We start from the raw sequence: 14,656 nt of genomic DNA, 5'->3' as shown, positions 1-14,656 counted from the left end.
AGGTAAGAAACTAAACTGAATGATTAAAAGATCCTGCAGTCACAATTAGCCTGTGTAACATCTTGAAAATATATCTGGTTAAGGAGTTCAGCTCTGTGATTATTTTCAGGTAAGCTAAAATTTTCTTTTTCTGGTTCAGAGAAAAAGGAGAGAACCTATACATTTTAGTGGGGTGAACAGGTGAAGTCTTTAAGCTAAAGGAAGGATAGGATAAAATGTTAAAATCAATTTCGGTCTACTAATAATTCCTGGCACTTCCCAAACCTCCCAAATGTCAACTCAGTGTTGTTTTCATCCACCCCATAAACATCACCTGGTTTACATCAGACTTAAAAGTATTACTTATGTATTAAAAATCACTTGCTTCGGTAAGATAAAAGCCAAAGAAACGATAAGTGAAAGAAAAAAGTTCCTAAGAATCCAAAAAGTGACCAAAAAAATGCCAGACAGTCCTTTTCACATGTTGACACTTAAACTACGGCCCCCAAAAGTGTAATCAGTCCTAGGAATTAGTTTCCCCAAGTATATTCCTCAGAACACTAGGCTTACGCAAAGCACCTTGAAAAGAGTCTTCCATACTTTAAAGAAGCCACTGAGAACGACTTGCTATAGCCCCCTCTTGAAGACTCACAACATACTTTGGGAACATTGAGAGCCAAGTCTCTGAGGAGCTCTGTCATAAAGAATCTTTTCCACTAATCATGTTCAGTCGTGATCAGAGCCACTCTGAAGCATTTCGAAGTAACACCCACCAGCATTGTGTAGATCTAATATTATAAAGAACACACTTTGGGAAATGTTTACACATTTAATTTGAATTTTAAAAATTAAAGTTTAAAAGAGCATGATTCAAAAAGAAACTGCTTCTGAAAAGATGTGAGGTTTTTACAATCACGGTTTCTTACGGTACCCAAACTACAGGACTATGTAGAAGGGGTGATATTTTATAGGTGGAAAGGAAAACACACTGTGAAAGTTTCAAGTTTTAGTTTTCTTTTTCTCCTTAGAGTCTCGTGTTCAAAAAAGAGTCATTTAGCATGTTTTGATCATGTTATTTTTGCAGAGGTAGAATAAAATTCAAAAAGAGGTGCCTGTTTAGTGACCCACTGTCAATGTGAATCATGAAACAAACTGCTCGATTTTCACTGTGTGGGTGGGTATGTCCCAAAAATCTGAGTTGATCTCTCACTTAAACCAAACCCGTAAGAAAACTGTGACTCCTGTAAGCATATGTCAGCTAGCATACTTTCACAGGAAAGTATAATGACCTGAAAGCACTGAGAGCGGCAGGTCCCTGTGACAAGCCTTGGTACAAAGTGGCTGGCCAGATAAGCGCATACAGCTCCGTGCAGATGTGTGCATGGGACTCCTGGCAAGTCTTTCCGCATGCTATCCTTCAGTTCACGTGGGTTTCAGGCCACACTGACTTCAGCTGGAACAAACTGGTCAACAGGTCCACACTCAGCTCTAAGCCTCTCTAACAGACCATAAGCCTCTCTCCTGTGTCAAGAATAAAAAGTAGCTCACAAATTATAAGACAGAGCTTCTATTAGACGTTTTTCATTGCCTGAGATGCCTTTAACATCTTCTGTTACGAGCTCCTAAGAGTGGGACAGAAACCCTGATGCATACATGTGGGCAGCAGTACCTCGCTTCCAGCACACTGGATCAGGACCTGGGACATGTAAGTGACGTTGCCCAGAGTTTTAATGTCATCGCCCTCCCAGTTCCGGATGGATTCCGTCAGGATCTGCAGCTCAAGTTCTTTCCTTTTCCGGACTTCTTGACATTGGGCCTGACAGACACAGAACAACACTGTTAACAGACAGAAACTTCCAGAATCTTAAGTTCTGGCCACATTGCTTTGTATCGTCCTTAAGACAATTATTGCTTTATATCTTACTTCTTCAGACAGATAATCTGTTGAATGATTTGCTTAATTATACGGAATTGAAAGTATTTGCTTGAAAGTACGAAATCATGTCAAAAGAAGCAACGCACACAACTGCTCTGGAATACTAAGTATTATCTTAGAAAAATATAGTAGATTTTGCCACTTGTACGAAAAAGAAATGTGGACAGAACAAAACTGTATTTTCATTCTGGTTTTGTTAGTGTTTGCCAATATAGAAGACTGAAGAGAAGAAACAAAGTATAACTTGTGCTATAAAATAAGGCATATATTTCGAAAATGCAGTTGGTAAGACAACCCAACAGCAGAGAAAACGGAACCACCATTGTTCTGTTTTGCAATAAATCATTAAAGACAACACGAATGAAGGGTAAAAAAAATGTTTTAAATAATTTTAAAGTAGATCTAACATCAATTATACTGCGATTTTAAAAATTTTAAGTAATTATTCTATCAGAGTCCACTAAAAGGAGTTTACCAGCCATAGAATGCCGACTCCGTTTTTCTTTCATGTCAGCACAAGTCATTTTTTAATCATTTGACTTTTTCAGTTGATAATTCTTTTACATTCATTTGTCACAATAATGTCTGGGGAAAAAAACAATATGCTTCATCACTTACTGAAAGGTTTTTGAAGGCAGCCATAGATTTTTGAATATCTTGTCTATCTGTATGATAATCCTTTGAGTAAAAGAAACATACAATTAGCTTTCATAAGGAAAAGCTTTTCTTAAAAAGGTACTTTCTACAGACCAGCTTGAAACTTTTCTAATACTTTTCAACTCTTAATATTCCCTTTTTCCCTCAGCATTAAAGTGTCAGTCTTTCAGAAAATCATGAAGCCATCAGACTTGGGGGAAACATACGTTGAAAGAGAACAGTCACGAGCAGCAGGGGTGGGGAAGCCAACACTTGCTTCATCAATAAAGTCTTATTGGAACACTGCCGCGGCTCACATGCAGTATCTAGAACGGCAGAGCCGTGTAGCTGTGATGAAGACCCTACAGTCTGCCCCCTTACGGAAAAGGTTTGCCAACTCAAGCCAAGAGAGTAACTTTAACCCAAATTTCTGCTAGGCTGCAACCTGTTATTCAAAATTAAAAGAGCATAATCATTCATTAAATGATTAGTACAGTATTACCCTATAACTTATGCACACATTGTTTGTAGCTGATGATCCAGATAAGACATCTCAACATTATCTGAAAATCAGTTCTCATGTTTCAGCTTTTGGAAACTTTTCAACCAGCAGCAGTGGGTAAAAGAGAGATAAGTGGTAAATGTTTTTTAATAGAGCTGGAGTAAGGAGAAAAACATAATATTTAACAAAATCATTTTGACAATCCACTAAGTAAACACTCTTTGTAAACTCTGTTGGTTCTGGCTTCTAAAATCAATCATGAATAATACTGTCTTTCACAGTTAAGTCTGACCATGCCACTAACCCTTGGTAAGGACTCCGAGTAAGAGAATGAAAGTGCAGTACCTCCATGTGTCTCTCGAGCTCTTTGAGCAGCGTAGGGTATTTATCCAGGCGCATGAAGGGTTTGCTCAGGCCCGTGGTCAGCACGAGAATCCCAGGGCTGCTGGCACCTTTGGTCTCCATGAACTCCCCCAACTCCTCACTGGGCAGCAAGTGGCAAGGGAGACACTTGTGGTTAGCAATGAGAGGCAATGGTGGCTCTCTGATCTCCATGAGCAACAGCCAGAATTTATGAAACATGAGTGTTGCTTTTAACATCTGGAAGGCTCCAGCTTTGATCCCAAATCTGCGCTGCTTATCTGGAAATGCCAAAGGGGATTCCCACCCCTGAGGGGCCCCGTTCCTGCTCTCATATGAGCAAGAGTAACTACACACAGCACAGGATATGTGGGTCTCCATGAGATCCTACTGATGCCGAGGCCCTCTGGCACATCAGTGCCATGCAGACATGTCCAATGGAAACGTGCACGCTCAGAGCCAGAATGGAGTCCAATAATCTCAGAGTCTTAAGGTGGTAAGAACAAGGACTCAGCTGCTCCGGTAAAGAGCTAGAGCACGCCAATGGCGGTCATTCCCAGAGGTGAGTTCGTCCAGCACACAGGCCCCACCTAGGTGCTGCCAGCACTCAGCCTGGGAGTAAGCAATGGCTCTTGGGGTGAGGAGTGGGAGAAGCAGCAAGAGAAGAAAGCAAACGTTGATTTAGGCTTCAGAACTTCAAAAGCTTTGTTACGTTTAATCCTCACAATACATGAGGAAGGAAGGGGTCCCTGCGTGCAGACAGCGAATGCTGATTTATGCTTTAGAACTTCAAAAGCATTGTTACATTCAATCCTCACAACACGTAAGGAAGGAAGGGGTCCCTGTGTGTGAACAAAGAAACTGAGTGCATATCCCAAAATTAAAGAGTTAGAAAGTTTTAGATCTTCCTGTGTTCCTCTTTCACCATTCCCTTCACGGTGCCTCGCCTAGCTTTCCCTACAGTGGGTCCTCACATGCGTCACCTTTGTCCTCAGAGTTCCCACAGCTGTGGCAGAAGACACGGGCAGGATTCTGAGGGGTCCAGCTCTTCACCCACACGACTGTTAAGGCTGACAGTCACCTGACCGCGACACCCCTTCACTGGCGATCTCTGAGGTCTCTGCCAGGCCCTGGGTCTGCTGTCCCTCACACTGCATGTGCCATCAGTCCACACATCTGACAGTGTGCAGCCCACAGAAAAAAGGGGAGGCAGCACCAGTGCTGGCAGCCAATGCCAGGTCCAGGAGACCAGGGCGACTTCTCAGTCACCACATCCCATCCAGGAGACCCAGGTGACCCCCCCCCACCCGTCACCACGCCCCATCCTGGAAGACAGGGGTCTCTAGTCAGCAGAGCTGGGTTCAAATGATACCCATGGCACACTCATCCTAGGAACAAATTTTCCTAGTCTAGAGGTTTTCCCTTAAAAGGAAAAGATACTTTTATATCCTCATTATGTAAACGATGTCCTAAAATAAATATGAAAATTCTAACAGCAAAACTGAGAAACAAGCCAATTTCCGGTTCTGGTCTCACAGGAGCCTCCCAATGCACCACCCCAGCCAAGCCGGCCACTGCCAGAGGTCTAGGGGACACCAGATCCATCAAGGGCTCCCCGGGAACAGACAGACAGTGTTTAGGTTAACCCAGAGGAAATAGTCCACAAACAGTGAATATTAACAGTTTCAGAGAGTTCAACCTAAACTATAGCTTCCCATAAGGAGGACTGAGAGCCAGGGTGGTGCCAGCCCTTCCCGCTTCTTACCCTCCTTATTCCATGTGGATCCCCCGCCAAGGCAGCTAGTGAGAATGTCCCCCAGTGAAACCAATTCAAACACCATCCTGAAAACCAAACGGTCACTAGGAAACCAGCCTTCCCCTTCCTCAGCACATACGACCCTCCGAGAAGGCCACTCACGTCTACGTGCTTTCTACAAAACCAGGGTGGTCTCATTAACCAAGGCCAGGGTGCGGTCCTACGCTGTGTAAAAACAGTAACAATGCCGGTGCAGCACCTCTGTCTGTCCTTGCCAACAAGAAATACCTTCAATGAACAAATACATATACACACTTAAACAGGTTATTATCAACACTAAAGCAAATTATAAAAAAGGGTAATGTTGCATATATCCACTTATAAAAAAATAAGACGAGAAACATTTTATCAATTCCATATATGAGGCTTCATAATTATTTCTGTAAGGCTGCCCATCATGTTGATGCTGTTTTAAAAATTAGTAGCACAGAAACTGTCAGAGTACATCTGAGTGTGGGTATGTGGTGTGTGTCTTTTGTGAGACAGCACGCACACGCACGAGAGCACGTGCACTTTTGTGGCCAACAGACAACTCAACATCTGTTGTCTATAACTTTGTGCTTTCCAAAAATCATTTCCTTGAGACAATCCCAGGCTGGAGGTTACTGAAATAAAGTGCAGTGCCATCTTCAGGGGCCTGCTGTGGGTAACACCTGCACAGCAAGGTGTCCTGCTCGCTGTGAGGCTGCACTGACGTGAGCCCGGGAGCACACCGCACGTATTCCTATCATTTCTAAACATGGACACGTCCTCTGCCTTCTTTCCTCACTATTCACCTTACCTGGGGAGATGGGTGGGGAACTGAGGAAGGTCCAGGACAGACTCCCCTCCACTGCAGCCACTAGAGCCACTGTCCCCCGCCCCCTTCTCAGCTGGGGCAACAGTGAGCACTCTGTGGACAGCAGGACCACAAGGACAGAGGAGCCACGGGACCACTCACCATGCTGGGCACCAGGGTAGGCACTCACAGACATCAATGCCCCAAACATCACTCTAGGCAGGGCAGACCTACAATTCTGCAAGTGATACAGAGGACAGCCTGCATGAAGGCCACTGCCCAAGCCATCACTGCCGGCAGAACGGCTGATGCTCTGCACCCAAGGCGGACCCCCACTATGTGGATGGCACGGCCGGCCCCTCTGATGACAGGCAGTCTGTTCTGCACACACATGTCCCTCCCCTCTGCCCAGTTTACTCAGAAGTGCTCCCCTTTCCACTACTCACTCTATCCATTCCTAAAGCATGAATAGAGTGACATGAGGGCTTCAGACAGGAGCAATTTATATTTTACCAACAATTCTCTAGGTGTTGGAGAATTTATCAGGTGGTCCCATGAAAATCAAATTTTACGATACTAAAAATATATTTCAACCCCTTAAAATGTAATCCACATAAGGACCTTTTCCACCAAAATAAGAATCAAGGAAAAATCCATTCAGGTCATTATTTGTATTTCAGGGTTACCTGTGAAATTTCCTAACTATGGTACAGCAGAGAAAAATTAACAAAACTAAACAGTTACCCTCATCACCACTCCCTCAAAAAAAGCCCTGAAGCCAAAAAAGTGAAAGGTGTGCAAGTAAAACTCCTTTTAATATCCACAAGACACTCTTACAATGCCAGAACAAATACAGTTAAAAAGGAAATGAAATTTTATAAATATTTGTGGATCATCATTTTAGTTTCAGTTTGAAGTTTAAAAAAAAAAAAAAAAAGTAGTGCCACAATAAGACGAAACAGCTAGTTACAGCTACTCTGACCAAAGATGGCTCTTTCAGCTTCACTTCTGCTGATGCCAGCAGCCTCGTACATAGTGGGTCTCTTCAGTCCTTACTGACACAGGCTGTGGGCTGACGGCAGCCACAAAACACACGCAAGCACAGAGCCAAGCGCAGAAGAACAAACTGCTGGGGAAAAAATCGTTTTTACAGACTAAATTATGGCACTCATAGTTCATTCAAAATAGCTGGCCATGGACAAGTGTTGCCTCCATCCCTGGACACCATGGAAGGTCAGAGCTGCTAAAACGCTCAGAGTTGGCATTCTGCACTTGCAGGGCTCACACTTACAACTTAAACCCAAGTAACGCAAGGACGGTGAAGATGCAAATAAGACTTTAAACTTCAACCCACCACACCTGAACCAATCCTTAAAAATTATACCACGGCATGAGCAGATTAGTCTACCCACAGGCGTGGCAGCTTAAAGACCGTCACACACATGGAAAAGCCGGCAAGAGGAACAAGAAAGAATCCAAGTACAAAGGCAGGAAGTAGGAAGGAGCCTCGGCACAGGGAGGCCCGACCCCAATTCACTGCCGTGCTCTTTGGCGTAGGGAGGAATGTGTGGCCAACAGAGGCGGAACTCTCATGGCGCAGGGACCTCAGGAGGGCACACAAGCTTCAGGTTCCACCGTGGCGGCACCTGCTGGCTCGGGGGACCTTCCTCTCGCTGCAGCTCTGACTCCCAGCACTAAAGCAACAGTGACTTGCCCCCGGGGCTGCTGTCCAGAGTGGGCCTCAGCCTGCCCCTCCACTCTCTGGGCAGCCCTGGGAAGGAGGCACAAAGACCCTCCTGACTCAAAAACCCACCTGTATTCTTTCTTCTGGTTACTTCAGGAAAATGCTACACGTTCATTAAGATCTGACAAACACACTAATTAAGGTAATAACAGAGAAGAGGATAAACGCAGCACACGCCCACAAGCACTGCTCTTGAATGGCTTTGCATTTTAGGAAACTAACAGTCCCAGTGACTTTCAATGTCATTTTTAGGACAGGCCCTCAGAAAGATGAACTTTCTGTTCATCTTCCTCATCACTCCATCAATAATTCTTGAAGAACTTCCAGAGATACAAATTTAACACTTGCATTGTGCTTTCTGGAAATCTCATTCAATGTATAAATTCCCAGGCGTAGGGGGCATAGTACGTAACTGGAAACATGCTGGATGCTTGGAGGTGCCGCGGACACAGCCCACACTCCCAAACGGGACGTGCAAAGGGAGGTTTCTTTGGGTTTTCCTTCTCTGCGACTGCTGTGAGTTCTAACTTCCTTTCCTTTCACTGCATTGTTCAAGGCTGCTGTTTCCTTTCTGGGCTGCAGATGCTTTAGTAACAAATAGGAAGTTCAAACAAATCTTAATCTTTTTATATTTGAGCACACCCAGGAAACAGTAACTATCCAGGGTCTTCAAAAAAAAAAAATAGAAGACAACAAAATATTCACTGAGCATCTGGCATGTTCACCCTGAGCTGACCTGCTGACAGTTTTAGCCGAATGCGTATAACATCCCTGTGAATGAGTTCCTTCAGGAAAGGAAGCTGAAACCCAGAGAAGGAGGAAATCTGCCCAAGGCTGCAGAGCCTGAAGGGAGCAGCCAGAGCGGAGTCCACTGTGCTGCCATGTCTGAGCTGTCCTAGGACACCCCCGCAGTGCCACACCTGAGCCCCAAATGTGCTTCTAAAGAGGCAACCAACACCTGTTCACTGAAGAGGCTTTAAGTTGAAATGTTCGGTTAGGCTGAAGTTAAATATTTAAGTTAGAAAGAAAATGGCATTTATCTTCATGCTACTAAAACAATACTTTTTCCATTTATGGTTTTGAAAATATGTGAATTCCTGTTTTCAAAAGAAATTATGAAATGTTTTGTAAAACATTGATACAAATCTTTGGTCTCTTTTAGAAGCAGAAAGTGAGCCTCTGAGTTCTCTAAGCCCCGGTGTGGTCTCCTCCAAGCCAATCCTCAAACAAATCAATTCTTAACACTAACAACCGAGATCCTCCTTAATAACTGAAACAGCCGAGAAACATCGTCCTCCAATTCGCAGGAAGCAGACACTGTCTTGCCTCACAAAATAAGCAAAACATCTGTGCATTCTCTGTTGCACTTGTTTTTAGTTTCAGGTTGAAAAGCTAATGGTCTCCAACGTAATGTTTTGTGTATAAAACCTAATATTAATCTGAAATGGGATACTTTTTCTTACAGCTGATGTAACTCGGGTTCATGTACTTCTAGTTTTAAGAACGGAGAGAAATATGATTCCAGGACCCTTGACTAAGCTTGTGGCTACACCCCAGAACACTTACCGACCCTTCAACCTATTAACCAAAGGGCTTCAGGCTGTAGGCAAGACATCAACAAAGATGTCTTTTTACAGAAATACCATCATTTCAAAGACTTCTTACCAGTACTTCTCAAGCACTAGTTTTGAGGGGTAATTAAAATTCAGATCCTTTAATAACCAAGGGACTATTGGCATCACCCTATTTCATGCACTATTTGAAGGACAGAGCCACCCGCCCTCCCCGCTGCCCAGGTGCCTAGCGAGCCAACCTGTGTTCCGTGAGGACATTCACTGCAGAAGGGTGATTGGCACAATACGTGAGGTACAGGGTTTTCATCTGTGGCATCAGGTTTAAAAAGCAGCCTCCGACTCTCTGCTGAGCTTCGGGCAACCTGGAGAAAATGCAACACAAAGGGAAATAGTCATCAGTTTTACAGACGGGACAACTGCGAACTGACAGACATATAATACTCTGAGTAAGGAAAACCTCCCTTTGCACCTATCTGTGAAAACAAGAGGCCCCGATCCCAGCACACACACGTTGCTGCCTTGAGTACAGCAGGGAGAAGCGGCGCCCAGAAAGCAGCTCTGCTGCCAGGTCCTCTCCGGCAGTGTTCAGACTGCCAGGACTGCGCACGGCATCCCGACCAACCCTCAGGCCCAAGCTCTTTGGGCAGCAAGAAAAACAGATGTCACACAGCCTTCAGCTTTGCATAAAGGAGAATTATTGAATGTAGTTATTCAGTCTGTGAGGTTTTCTACCAAAGCAGTAGAATCAAGACTAACAAAAAAATACAAAAACCGCCTTTCCCTTCAGGTTAGAGACTGGAAAGCGAGCCCACCTATCAGGTGCCTCTCCTCCCCAGATCCACAGCATCCTGACAGCTAATAGGCTTTTCCAAGAAGCATAAACTCACGAGAACAAAAAGAATGAAGAAGAGACGACCAGAACCAGCACTGGAAGCTGCATGAGGGGTCAGCACAAGCTTCGGGCATCAGGGCCCCCGGTGGTGCCGCCTCAGTGGGGGGTGTGCCTAACGGGGTACGCGCTCACCTCTCTGGGCCTCAGAGTTTCTGGAGGACACAGGGGCACGTGTGATGAATACAGGAGACCCACGTGAACTCCCACCACCTTCCCCGCACCCCAGGCTGTCTTTGCTCCCCAGATACCCACAATATTACCAGAAGGATTACATCCTCCTACCCAGGGAATGGGAGCCACAGAAAAAGTGACCAAAACCATGAACACCAGAGATTCCTCCAGAAAACACGAGTCAGCCAGTCCCAACTCTCGGACAGCACTTCCAAAGCGTTTTCAGTGTACCAACCTTAATTATAAGAAGGCATGAAAGGACGACAAATACATTTGCCTAAAAAGCGGGGGGAATAAAGGAGCAAAGGGGAAAAAGGAAGTATTATAGTCATTCCACATCGGAATAAAAGTTGCTGATACAGAAAACCAAAAATATAAGCATAAGTCAACCAAAGAAATCATCACACGACTAAACAGAAAGAGTGCAAGGCACAAGATTGAAGGTGTCCACAAGCATTGGCACGAGGTCAAAAGAAAACCGAGGCCCCAGACAACAGCAGAGTCATTCAGAAGCCCAGAAACAAGGATGCAAAGAGCTCTGAGTGAGAAACACCTGTTCACACCAAGAATGCGGAAAAGCATGGGCCTCCTCAGCACCAGAGCCCAGAAACACTGAAGCACCCCTTGAAACGGGGGCGGAAATCGCTTCCTCTAACTGTCTCCGTCTGAGTCAACTGTGAGCGCTCACATGGATTAACTGCCTGGCATGCACTCGCTCCTCAGGAAGCTCCCAGAGCAGGTACTTGACCAAAATGACTGAGGAATGCCAAAAAAGAAAAAAAAAAAAGGAAAGACGTCAGCATCCAACACAAAGGTAGACGGAGCCCGGGACTAGGGTCCTGGCCTACAACTCATGGGGACACTGCTTCTGCTCTGCCGTCCCTCTGATGAGCACACGGCCTCAGTCCACCCCAGCTGGGAACAGAACACGGTGGACTGGGTCATTTACCCACAACAGAAATGCACTGCCCACAGCTCTGGAGGCTGGAAGCCTAAGACCCAAGGCACCCGCAGGTGGTCCCTTATTGCATCCTCACGGGGGGGGGGGGGGGCAAAACAGCTCCCTCACAGCTGTTACAAGGGTGCTGATCCCATTCACGAGGGCTCCATCCTCATGACCTAACCACCTCCAAGGCCCACCTTGTAATACCATCCAATTGGTGATCATCTGTAATAACAGATGATCTGGGGAAACACATTCAGACCACAGCACGCTCTGGCTCCCAACTGTCTGCTGGCCTTTCAACCCTGCAGGCAGCACCTCAGGCCCAGGACTTCCCGGTTCCACCTCTCCTCCAGTCTCTGGCTGTCTCCGCCTTCATGCGCACTGCTTTCCGCTCTGCGGCTGCTAAGTAGTGGCTGGAGAAAGTCAGAGTCAGGAGAATCAGCGAGTCACAAGTATTAGGAAAAATCTCATGTTCAAAACACAGAGCACTCAAAATTCATGCTGACTTGGTCTTCTCCCTGTTTTTCAACAATTTTTTATTCATTCCTTAATAACTGTTAACCAGTGCTCAAAAAGACTGTTCTTGTTCTCATCAATTTAAGAAAATTTACTGAGCTCTTATCAGTACGTCCTACAATAATAGCTGTGGAGACAGAAAAGCACAGGAAGTAATGCTGTGACAGAGGTTCCAAATCCCACCACCCACCATTTTCTCTCCTCAGACTCTCAAGCATTCCCAGCACAGCAGGTTGTCTCTCTTTTTTTTTTTTTTTTTTTTTTTTGAGATGGAGTTTCTCTCTTGCTGCCCAGGCTGGAGTGTAATGGCGCCATCTCAGTTCACTGCAACCTCCGCCTTCTGGGTTCAAGCGATTCTCCTGCCTCAGCTCCCGAGTAGCTGGGATTACAAGCATGTGCCACCAAGCCTGGCCAGGCCTTCCCTTCTAGACTAGATAACATGTCAGTTTTATAAAACATGGGCTTCAGGAAAGAGGTGAGAATAAACCTCTGCTTCTAAAAACACAGCAATATGTAGATGTCAAAAGTAGTTACTGTAAATAATACAGACAATAGAAATGTAAAATGTAGGAAATAAAAATATCCCACACAGGTTCAGGTGGCTGATCTGTGTAAGAACATCTACCAAATGTAAGCGCTCCCTCCACATACTAGTCTCTTCCCTGTGCTGTGTAAAAAAAGGCCAACACCTTCCTTCAATATTTAACTTTCCATCTCTTTCCCTCTCTTAGCTCTCCTTTGATCTCTCTCCAAGCAAGACATGTCCCCACCCAGAGTACTGGAGGGAGCTCACAGAAGCACAACAGGTACCTTCAGGGATTCGGAACTTAGCGGGGTCTGCAACAGCAGGGACCTCGCCCGCAGCATAAGGAGGCTGAGGATTAGGATGTAGAAGTCTTCCTGCTGGTGGCAGTGACAGACAGACCTCCGCGCAGACGGGAGGCTGTCCCACCTGCCTTCTCTGCCATGCTTCTTTACCCTCAAATCCAACAGCCACTAGCCACCTCTGGCTATTTCAAGTAAGGTTAATTAAAACTTTTTTTAAAATTAAAAATTCAGTGTTTCAGTTGCGTTAGTCTCATTTCCAGAGCTTCACAGCCCCATCTGGCTAGAGGCTACTGGAGTTTGTCTAGCAGATACAGCACATTTCCCAATGCAAGCTCTTAACAACACTTGTCTAATTCATCCACGCCATGTTTCCAAATCCTGAATGTATCATGCAGTTATTACGGTGCTTTACTGTTTAGTTTATTAAAACACAACAGAGGGCAAAGTAAGCTAGCATCTGCACTGCTGCAGACCCATTTCCAACTGTGAACAGCTAAGCGGGGTTTCCATAGCCTACAGGGATTAGCCACAGTTCTGTCCATTTGCAGGACAGTCACTGACTCAAATTAATTTCAACTACTGTATGTATGCAGCACCATTACAAGGCACTGGGAACAGACTAAAAACAGGGTAACAGTCTCTACCTTAAAGTGAGTGCTATCATTTTGTACAAAAGTAAACTGAAGACAATTATGTAGTCTCAGTGATACAAGCTACAAACATACTGCTGCCAGCCTACAGAGGAGGAAGGACACGCCCCTTAATCCAGATCCTTAAGACACAGGTTTTGAGAATATTCTGACATCGGAGCGGGTGACGTTCACATGCAGAGACACAGCGCAACATCAGGAAGAGGCTGGGACACAGCGAAACATCAGGAAGAGGCTGGCTTCTAGAATGACAGAACCCTGAATGCCCCCCACTGGGAGGACTGAAGAGAACTGGTAATGATGGAATGCCAAAGTTGCATGCACAAAAAAACACTGCCAGAGATGTGGCACAGGAAAATTATTGGATATGTACTACCTAAAATGGGTTAAATTCTTATGACTGCAGAAATACTGCTCAGTGCTGGACCCTGGGCTATGCTAAGATTTCATCTCCTACCCGGCCAGTGCCACAGCCCATGATCCATTCAGAAATGAAAATCTAGATAAATTTTCATTTCTGATATTTCATCAATTAACAAAAATTAAGTCGTATTTATAAGCATAGCTTATAAACAAACAATTCACTGTACGAGTGGTTTTTCCTATTTCAGTCACTGCACTGAGCCTAAGCTCTAGATTTTTATTACCTCTTTCAGTCCCAGACCAATTCTCCAAGAATTTTCTGTCACCAAAGTTTCATAGCTGATAAAGCCCTTGTTCATTAATTCAGTAGCAGATAAAGCTCATAAAGGTCAGCTGAGCCCTAGGACTCGAGCATAACGTGCCAACATATTCCACACATAACGCTGCCCAGATACCTGAGTTCACACGACAACCAACCACTCACAGAAATCACCACTACAGAATATGAGTCCAGACTTAAAGGAGAGGATGTTCCCCTCAGCTCTCTCTTGTGCTCCATAGGCCGCTCTTCAGAGTGTGATAATGTGCAGGCAGGGCACCCTGTGGGGGCTACATCAAGGCCTTGGGCAGCAGGATGGTGCACATGGGTCACAAGAGGCAGCACGCATCATGCCAGCTGCTCCCACCAGGCCTCCTGGCAGAACCAAAGCCATGATCTAACAGGTATGATGTTGCACTGTGTCCATGAATGATCTGATGACAGCTAGAGTCACACATACTATCTACATCTTCACAGTAACAGCAACAGCACAAGGTAAAAGGGGGTACCCAAGGGTTTTTTTTTCTTTACCCAGAGTAAAGATGACTGGGTCTCAGGAAAAACATTTGAGAAATCAAATGCTAAGCAGTCTCCCCCTTAGCACATTTACTCCTAGTGATATTGCTAGCTAGACAGAGGAAAAGTT

General features: G+C 45.1%; 1 protein-coding gene across 36 annotated transcripts in view; it reads right to left on the bottom strand.

Moving 5' to 3' along the window:
* ARHGEF7 (Rho guanine nucleotide exchange factor 7) overlaps positions 1–14,656 on the bottom strand; it is a 180,340-nt gene that overhangs the window by 28,058 nt on the left and 137,626 nt on the right. For 35 of the 36 annotated variants that reach the window (XR_002518551.2, XR_002518547.2, XR_002518548.2 and 32 more), the window contains 4 exons: positions 9,565–9,687; positions 3,399–3,537; positions 2,534–2,593; positions 1,649–1,795 (listed from right to left, as the gene is read on the bottom strand). Coding sequence is in view for 31 of the 36 variants with exons in the window: in XM_021929787.2 (XP_021785479.1) it covers positions 1,649–1,795; positions 2,534–2,593; positions 3,399–3,537; positions 9,565–9,687 (469 nt within the window). In the remaining 5 variants the exon portion in view is untranslated. The remainder of the gene's footprint in view (positions 1–1,648; positions 1,796–2,533; positions 2,594–3,398; positions 3,538–9,564; positions 9,688–14,656) is intronic. The other variant, XM_021929794.2, reaches the window with a different exon arrangement.

This window comes from Papio anubis, chromosome 15 (assembly GCF_008728515.1).
Source record: "Papio anubis isolate 15944 chromosome 15, Panubis1.0, whole genome shotgun sequence".
NCBI classification, from domain to species: Eukaryota; Metazoa; Chordata; class Mammalia; order Primates; family Cercopithecidae; genus Papio; species Papio anubis.
The sequence above is the reverse complement of the archived record's forward strand: the minus strand, read 5'-3'. Positions and strand labels throughout refer to the sequence as shown.